This window comes from Pygocentrus nattereri, chromosome 12, assembly GCF_015220715.1.
Source record: "Pygocentrus nattereri isolate fPygNat1 chromosome 12, fPygNat1.pri, whole genome shotgun sequence".
Lineage (NCBI taxonomy): Eukaryota > Metazoa > Chordata > Actinopteri > Characiformes > Serrasalmidae > Pygocentrus > Pygocentrus nattereri.
This window is the reverse complement of record NC_051222.1, coordinates 31,036,173-31,046,172: the sequence shown is the minus strand read 5'-3', so window position 1 is coordinate 31,046,172 and position 10,000 is coordinate 31,036,173. Positions and strand designations below refer to the sequence as shown.

Genomic DNA, 10,000 nt, shown 5'->3' with positions numbered 1-10,000 from the left:
GAAAGATGCGTTCACATTTCCAGCAAGGCTTATTATTATTACAGGGCAATGCATTTCAGCTGTTAATGGGGAAAAAAGTCTCAGGGTGCAGTTACTCTTTAAAATATGTGTTCCCTGTCCAGGATGAGTTTCACTGAGAACATTTACATTTACGGCATTTGGCAGACGCTCTTATCCAGATCATTTTGCACAGGTAGGCGAAGGTGGTGTTAGGAGTCTTGCCCAAGGACTCCTATTGGTGTAGTGTAGGGTGTTTATCCAGGTGGGGATTGAACCCCAGTCTACAGCGTAGAAGGCAGAGGTGTTACCCACTACACTAACCAACCACACACAAAAAAAATCTACAAGGTCTTTTGTCCAGGGGCGCACTAGTTTATCATAATGTCATCATGATCAAGCTTTACAGTAAAACTATTAGAGAGTTTTTGCTTAAACCTATACAGAGGCTCATTGGCCGCATGGCTTCATATATACAGCATTACCTATAGTTTATTTGTAGCAGCAAACGGAAAAGTGAAAACATAACTACAGTAAAAAAGAAATTAGAGCAGTTTAGACTGAAAGAATCTTAGTGAACCAAGAAAGTTAATTTTTAAACAATTTTTTTTTTTTTTGCAATTTTTTTCTTTTATGGTTAAGATGTGAAAGATTGCATTGTTCACAGTGGTGCTGATGGGAACCAGATGTCTGAGGAGTTTAATGCCCTAAAAGCTCCATCACAGAAGGTTATTACATGAGAAGTGGATGAAAACACAGCCGGATGTCTGAAGATTTTGTCCTGGAATTTTTTAGAACACATTCATGTCATTGTGAGGCAAAATAGTCCCCTAGGAAAACGTATTTTTTTCAGATTTCTCACTATTTTATCACCATCAACATTATATGTAAACACTCATAAGGCTCGTGTAGGTTCTCTGGTGGTTTTGGACAGTAAATAAAATGATGAGTACATTTGAGTTGTAGACATTGTGACGCCTGGTTCCCATCAACACCACTGTAAAGACATTCTCTCTGCAGTCAATCATTTCACACCAAACCTCTCTGAGTGGCTTTGTTTATGTCTCTGTGATTGAAATGTAGAAAATTTCCCCCTTCAAAGGAAACTAATGTACCTATGAATTCATGTGGCCTGTGACTGATTTTCCTGGACAGGACTAATTGCCTGTGCCAGAGAGGTTTGATGGGTTTTAAGCTGCTGTGCAGTGGATCAGGTTTGAGATTGTAGAGGATGACCTCATGTCTGCTCTACTGTAGAAGCGATGCTGCCATGTTCTTCTGCAGGAGCATGATGTCATAGTTTTACTTTCCAGTGACTCATGGGAGTTCAGCCAGGCTGGGACTCTGAAACATGGGACTGTCTCGCTCTCTCTTTTACCAGAAGACGTTTTAAAAGTTGTTGAACCTAGTCAGGAGTTATTACTGTCATTTTTCTATGGCCATTCAAATGGCAACTTTCTGTTCTTCGTTATCTTCTTCTTATTATCGTTTCACACTTTGCAAGCTAGAGCCATGAGACTTTACCGGTAAAAAAACGTTATTCCACAGGAAACGAATCTCGGAATGTTCAGAAATTTCAAATGTATCTGATACCAATGATGTCACGATGGACACCTCTAACACTCTATACAGACTTGCATGCTTACCAGCACTTGTATACATGCGTACTAGCAACAGCCTGGGACACCATAGCAACAACCTTACCTCACATTAGCAACCACCTGGGACAATATAGCGACTGCTTAGCAACACCTTAGCAACCACGTGGGATAGCATAGCACTGGCCTAGCAGCACCTTGCTAATGTTGTGTGATAGCATAACAATGACCTAGCAATAGCTTAGCAACCACCTGGGACAATATCACAGCAGCTTAGCAACATTTTAGCAACCACCTGGGAAAACATAGCACTGGCCTAGCAGCACCTTGTTATCGTCCTGCGATAATCTAGCAGTGACCAAGCAATACTTTAGCAACCACGAGGGATAATATAGCAACAGCTCAGCAAAACCTTAGCAACCACCTGGGATAATATAGCAGCATCTCAGCAAAACCTTAGCAACCAGCAGGAATTACTGTTTAAGCCCAAAGAACTAACCAGAAACAGTCAGCAGTGTTCTAGTTCTAGTTGTTCTCTTTCTAGTTGATAATTTATGAATTACATCTGTATTGCATATTTGAGTCTGCATCTCTGACTTTGAAATAATGTAAATGTTCTAAATTAAATGATTGTCTGAAATCAGGCACATCAGTTTCGAGTCATATGAGAGGCTTTAAGTTAATAACAGCTGCATGCAGGCAGTTAGAAACAGTTAAATTTTTCAGCTAATGCAAAACATACATTTATTAATACATAATGTCAGAAGTGGTTCTGTGTGTTGTCAGATTTTTATTAAAAAAAAAACTTGCTATTATACCAATTATCACTGTTTTAGCTGAAGTAGCAGTTGTACTGTATTCACAACCAATGATGTTTACAAAATGATATAGTTATTAGTACATGAACTGCACATTTTCCTTTAGTGTTATATGGTGAATATTGTAGTAGTAGCAGTGGTGGTATATTTGCAAGTAATAAAGTATTACCAAATTATTAGTGTTATTAGCTGTAATTATTTTAAATAATATATTGCATTTCATATTTAGACATTAGTTATACATATTAAATTGTGATTAACTGTAGCAGTTTATTTGCAATTTTTTGTTCTAATTATTTTAATATTTTATGAAATCACATTCGCTGTGCATTAGTTATTAGTATCACTTTACTTGGATCATGTTTATTCAGTTATATTACTTCCATTCGTTCATTAGTTCTGTTACCACAGTTACTAATAATATGCAAGAAAATCAAGACTAAGATCAAAGATAGACAATTGTGAGATTCACAACAAAGTGAAAAAGTAAATGCAGTCATCTTCAAATAAATGATGTCAGAAGCAGATTTTATTCATATCTCAGTGTGGAGGTTAGCTAATGGAAAAACTCACAAACATGGCCTTAAGCATGGACTGTTTTTCCTGTAATCCACTATGTGGACAGTCATAACCACAGAGTCCAACCAACCACACTCTCTCCTCTTGAGTTGGCCAGTATCTCAGAAACAGGCCTTGTAGTATAAAGAGCCTGGTGGAGGAGAACAGCATCTTAAAACCATTAGCTTGACATCTGATATGACTCCTTAAAACCTATAACTTGACAGCTAACTTCACTCCTTAAAACCTTTAACTTGACAGCTAACTTCACTCTTTTAAACCAATAACCTGACGTCTGATATGACTCCTTAAAACCTTTAACTTGATGGCTAACTTCACTCCTTTAAACCAATAACTTGACGGCTAACTTGACTGATTTAAACCAATAACTTGACAACTAACTTCACTGATTTAAACCCAATAACTTGACAACTAACTTCACTGATTTAAACCCAAAAACTTGACGGATAACTTCACTGATTTAAACTGCTAACTTGACGGCTAACTTCACTGATTTAAAAACCCAGTAACTTGACAGATAACTTGACTGATTTAAACTGCTAACTTGACGGCTAACTTCACTGATTTAAACCCAATAACTTGACAACTAACTTCACTGATTTAAACCCAAAAACTTGACGGATAACTTCACTGATTTAAACTGCTAACTTGACGGCTAACTTCACTGATTTAAAAACCCAGTAACTTGACAGATAACTTGACTGATTTAAACCAATAACTTGACAACTAACTTCACTGATTTAAACCCAATAACTTGACAACTAACTTCACTGATTTAAACCCAAAAACTTGACGGATAACTTCACTGATTTAAACTGCTAACTTGACGGCTAACTTCACTGATTTAAAAACCCAGTAACTTGACAGATAACTTGACTGATTTAAACTGCTAACTTGACGGCTAACTTCACTGATTTAAACCCAATAACTTGACGGCTAACTTCACTGATTTAAACCCAATAACTTGACGGTTAACTTCACTGATTTACAACCGCTAACTTGACGGCTAACTTCACTGATTTTAAACTATTAACTTGACGGCTAACTTGACTGATTTAAACTGCTAACTTGACGGCTAACTTGACTGATTTAAACGGCTAACTTGAGTGATTTAAAAACCCAATAACCTGACGGCTAACTTGACTGATTTAAACCGCTAACTTGACGGCTAACTTGACTGATTTAAACTGCTAACTTGACGGCTAACTTGACTGATTTAAACTGCTAACTTGACGGCTAACTTGACTGATTTAAACCGCTAACTTGACGGCTAACTTGACTGATTTAAACTGCTAACTTGACGGCTAACTTGACTGATTTAAACCGCTAACTTGACGGCTAACTTGACTGATTTAAACTGCTAACTTGACGGCTAACTTGACTGATTTAAACCGCTAACTTGACGGCTAACTTGACTGATTTAAACTGCTAACTTGACTGATTTAAACTGCTAACTTGACGGCTAACTTGACTGATTTAAACCGCTAACTTGACGGCTAACTTGACTGATTTAAACCGCTAACTTGACGGCTAACTTGACTGATTTAAACCGCTAACTTGACGGCTAACTTGACTGATTTAAACCGCTAACTTGACGGCTAACTTGACTGATTTAAACCGCTAACTTGACGGCTAACTTGACTGATTTAAACCGCTAACTTGACGGCTAACTTGACTGATTTAAACCGCTAACTTGACGGCTAACTTGACTGATTTAAACCGCTAACTTGACGGCTAACTTGACTGATTTAAACCGCTAACTTGACGGCTAACTTGACTGATTTAAACCGCTAACTTGACGGCTAACTTCTAAAGCCAAACAGATAATACAGGAGTGGACAGATATGTCTTGCCTGACCTGCTGCTGTCTATAAAAATGGACTAAGCATTAGCGTAGCTGAAGCCTCAGCAGTCAGCTCGGAGCCTGGATTTTCTCACACTTTCATGTGTTTTTGTGTTTAGCAGTATTTCAGGCAGTGATGTTATGTGATGCTATTTGGTAGCCTTTGGCTTTCATTGCTGTTCGGCTGCATTAGCCTCACAGTTACGGTGTAAAACTAAGGAACACACTTCAGACACCGGCCATGCCTGGGCTGATCAGCTACGCTTGCGGTAAATGAGTTTTTTTTCACTGAGCTATCGCTTTAAGGCTGATGAGAGGAGCGCTTTCGCTGGCGGTTTGGCTGAACGCAGCGGATCTGATGTTCAAATGGTGTAATGTTTCTTTAGAATTGTTTATAGAGCACAGCTGCAGAACCGTATACGCACTGTCTGGACACACACACACACACACACACACACACTCAATCGCACTAATAAAAGCGGTGCACTGAATTAAACTTTTTCACCACCTTTAAACAAAGGGTTCCTATGGCGATATAACTCCGCTCCCCCTCCGTTATGTAAGCAGCTAATGTGTGAGATACGGCTGTTAGGCGGCACTGAGAAGGAGCCGGGACAGTAATGACTGTACCAGGAGTTTTACACATACGGACCCTCCCCTCCCTCTTACTCAGTCTGTCTGGAATGGACAGATGTTTCCTTTTGGGAATGCTGTTCTTACACACACACACACACACACACACACACTGTTGCTGCACTGCACATCTGCATTTACTGCAACAAGATTTGAATGATCTGATGGTGAAATTGATGAAATTGATTGGCACCCGTTATCAGAATTCCACACTTACTGTTAGTCACTGAATGGACTGCAGTAGCACAGTGTACTGGGGAAAATGTCATGTTCAGATTTCAGTACTGATAGACAGACAGACAGACAGACAGATACGCAGACAGATAGATCGATGGTGGTTGAAATCATCCCATAAAGAATGGGACCCTTAAATAAAGAGAACATCACTTCATTAACAGCTACTAGCGCCGCTCTGCAGGCGAACCTGCCGGCCTACAGTGGCAGCAGAGGAGGGGAAAGTTCAGCTCCTCACTGCTTTTAAAGTGGGGGGACGATTATTTATTATCGCACACCACTAATTCTTCAGTGGTATGAAGCTAATGTCAGCTTTCCCCCCCAGATTCTTATTAGAATTTTCCCGTTCCACCTTAAATGGTACCTCAGGTGTCAGAACTGCTGGACTATTTAAGGTGGAACGGGAACGTTAGCTAGCTAGCTACTGAGACGTCAGCATAGTATTAAGAAAAGGGATATAACCCATTGAAACGGCATTAAACTGAGATGGTCATTCTGGTTTTCATCTGTGAGAATGTGACCTCTTTGGTCACTTGTGTGGCCATCTTTCCATTTCTTCGTTTGGAGTGTCCCTCTGAAAAAATAAACGTCAGTTTGGAGGGTCATGTAGCCCTAACGCTTCGCCCTACCCCTCCATCTCAGCAAGAATCAGGAGACCCTACCCCTAGACGTGAACCCGCAAACCAGAGGGCTGAGGGCTCAGTGGTAGGGGCGAAATGGGATTCTACCTGTACTGCGCTTCACAGGCATTCACAGAACTTTCATATTTAAAATGTTTAGCCATTTATAAACTACGATGTCTTAAATACTCCGTATTAGCCTATTCATTTTGGACCTGCTCGGGAGCGCCCTCTAGTGTTCGAGAACGAGAGAATTTGTTGTATTATTAGTCTGTCTGTGCTGAAAAATCATGATTTGCGCACTCGTATACTGGCATCTCGAAGGGTTAACGAAGTCCTCAAGTACTCAGGCACAGCCTTACCTAGAGCATATTGACAAACGAAGACATGAAAATGATGAAAAAAATCAGGAATTCTATCAAAGCGATGATGCAGAGGGATATAATGCAGCACTACAGCCAACATATTCAATTGTTTTTAGGTCAAAATGGCACGTTAATGAGGCGACGCCATTTGCCTGTAAAACGCCCAGCAATATTTAAGCCGCGGGAGGAAAAAACGTCCCTTCAAATGGTCATTATAGCTTTCCCTGCCTTGCCGTCTCATTCTCTGCACACACTCTCACGCTCTTTCCTGTCTGCGTCTCCTTCGTTCTGTCTCCTTTTTTTTTTCATTTATTTGTCTCTCTCCATTTCCAGTGCGCGGCCTTTTCTCTTTCTTCTTCCATTCTCCTCCTCTCTTCATCCCTCCTCCATCTGGTTCACTTCTCTTTCATTTCCTGTCTTCTTCCACATTCAGTGCGCGTCCTCAAACCCCCCCCCATCCATCACACTTCCCCTCCACTTTCTTCTCTATCCGTCCAGATTTCCTCCTCCCGACCGCTCGCAAACCTCCGCGTGACCTTTTATTCTCTCTCTTCACTGGAATTTCGCTTCTTCTCCGACAAACCCAAGCCGCTTCGCTCCGGCTTCAGTCAGCTCAGACAAGTTTCTGCCTTAAGTTTCTGCTCTTAAATATGAATAACATAAAATAGGAGCCTCACTAAGATTCATTAAGACCGCTGTACTATGAGAAAGTTATTATTATAGATTACAGCTGGGTTTTTTTTGGTTGTGTAAACTGATGAAGCCGTCCCTGCTGTTCATGTGGAAGTGATATGCGCAGTAAAATCCAGTCAGTGTTATATTTGTTCTGTGTGTGTGTGTGTGTGTGTGTGTGTGTGTGTGTTAAACACACTCTGACTGTGCCTCTTATCTCTGTCCTGTAGAGATCTGTCCAGGAACCGCCTCTCGTCTGTGGAATCCAGTCTGTTTGATCACCTGATGACCGTCAGAGAGCTGTAAGTGTCTGGTGTGTTCAGAGAGCAGCAGCATCAGCATCACCATCCTACACTGAGTGACAGAACAGCTTCATTCTCCCTCTCTCTCCCTGTTCTCTCTCTGTGGCTCTTTCTCTATATATATCTATCCTCCTGTTCTCCCTGTTCTCTCTCTCACTCTGTTCTCTCTTTTTGTCTCTCTCTCTCTCTCCTTCTCTTTCTGTCTCTCTCTGTCTTTCACTCTTTCTCCCCCTCTCTCTCTCTTTCTGTCTCTCTCTCTGTCTCTTTCTCCCCCTCTCTCTTTTTCTGTCTTTCTCTGTCTCTGTCTCTCTCTGTCTCTCTCTTGCTTTCTTTCTGTATCTTTCTGTCTCCCTCTCGCTCTTCCTCTCTCTCTTTCTATCTCCCTCTCTCTGTCTCTGTCTCTCTCTCTCTCTCTCATCTCTTCTCTCTCAGGTATCTGCAGAATAATCGTCTCACAGCTCTTCCTCACACTGTGCTTGGCCGTGGCTCGTTAGCTGTGCTGTAAGTATCGTTCTTGTGTGTGTGAGAGGGTGTGGGTGTGTGTATGTGTGTGTGTGAGAGAGGATCTGTGTGTGTATTTATGTGTGTGTAAGAGGGAGGTTTTGTGTGTGTGTGTTTGAGAGAGAAAGAGAGAGGGAGAGGATGTGTGTGTGTGTGTGTGTGTGTGTGAGAGAAAGAGAGAGGGAGAGGATGTGTGTGTATGTGTGTATTTATGTGTGTGTGTGTGTGTGTGTGTGCGGTGGAGCTGTGTTCTAGTTCTCAGGCATTTTTGTGTGCTCATCTAGTGTTTTGGGTTAGTCTTCCCAAACAGAGTCAAACCCAAGTGAACTGAATCATGAACTGATTCACCCAAGTGATTCATATCACACCCAAAAGCCTATATCTACACTGAATCATTTGATTTGTATGTCTGTTCTTACTTTGCACTCTGGTGCCATAATAAACATTTAAATTTGAGGGTAGAAGTATTTTCAGTGCTTTGTGACAACATCCATTGTTAAAAGCGCTATACAAATAAATTTGATTTGATTTTTGATTTGATTTTCACATAAACAGACATGTTCCACAGACCTGTAAGCTGTGCCACACATTTTCAATGGGAGACGGTCTGGACTGCAGGCAGGCCAGTCTAGTACCCGCACTCTTTTACTATGAAGCCACGCTGTTGTAACACGTGCAGAATGTGGCTTGGCATCGTCTTGCTGAAATAAGCAGGACGTCCCTGAAAAAGACGCTGCTTGGATGGCAGCAGATGTTGCTCCAAAACCTGTATGTACCTTTCAGCATCAATGGTGTCTTCACAGATGTGCCAGTTACCCCTGACATGGGCACTAACACCCCCCACACCATCAGAGATGCTGGCTTTTGAACTTTGCGCTGATAACAATCCGGACAGTCCTTTTCCTCTTTGGCCCGGAGGACACGACATCCATGATTTCCAAAAACAGTGTGAAATGTGGACTCGTCAGACCACAGGACACTTTTCCACTTTGTGTCAGTCCATCTCAGATGAGCTCGGCCCAGAGAAGCCGGCGGCGTTTCTGGGTGGTGTTGATATCTGGCTTCACTTTGCATGGCAGAGTTTTAACTTGGACTTGTAGATGAAGTGACGAACTGCGTTCACTGACAGTGGTTTTCTGAAGTGTCCTGAGCCCATGTGGGAATATCCGTTACAGAATGATGTGGGTTTTTAATGCAGTGCCGCCTGAGGGGTCGAAGGTCACAGGCATTCAGTGTTGGTTTTCTGCCTCGCCGCTTACTTGCAGAGATTTCTCCAGATTCTCTGAATCTTTTGATGATATTATGGACTGTAGATGATGAAATCCCTAAATTCCTTGCAGTTGCACGTTGAGAAACTTTGTTCTTAAACTGTTGGACTATTTGCTCACGCAGTTGTTCACAAAGTGGTGAACCTCGCCCCGTCCTTGCTTGTGAATGACTGAGCCTTTCAGGGATGCTCCCTTTATATCCAATCATGACACTCGCCTGTTTCCAATGAACCTGTTCACCTGTGGAATGTTCCAAACAGGTGTTTTTTGAGCATTCCTCAACTTTCCCAGTCTTTTGTTGCCCCTTTCCCAGCTTCTTTGGAACATGTTGCAGGCATCAAATTCAAAACAAGTGAATATTTGCAAAAAACAATAAAATTTGAACATTAAATATCTTGTCTTTGTAGTGTATTCAGTTGAATATAGGTTGAAAAGGATTTGCAAATCATCGTGTTCAGTTTTTATTTATGTTTTACACCAACGTCCCAACTTCACTGGAATTGGGGCTGTAGACTGTTCTAGAGAAACCAGAACTGTCCCAAGTCGTGGTGATAGAAACGAGACATCTGA

At 41.4% G+C, this 10,000-nt stretch overlaps 1 protein-coding gene across 3 annotated transcripts in view; it reads left to right on the top strand.

Moving 5' to 3' along the window:
* The window catches only part of pkd1a (polycystic kidney disease 1a), a 181,800-nt gene that overhangs the window by 36,190 nt on the left and 135,610 nt on the right, over window positions 1-10,000 (top strand). For 2 of the 3 annotated variants that reach the window (XM_037543202.1, XM_017723916.2), the window contains exons 2-3: window positions 7,590-7,661; window positions 8,094-8,162. In XM_037543202.1, coding sequence (XP_037399099.1) covers window positions 7,590-7,661; window positions 8,094-8,162 — 141 coding nt within the window. The remainder of the gene's footprint in view (window positions 1-7,589; window positions 7,662-8,093; window positions 8,163-10,000) is intronic. The other variant, XM_017723917.2, reaches the window with a different exon arrangement.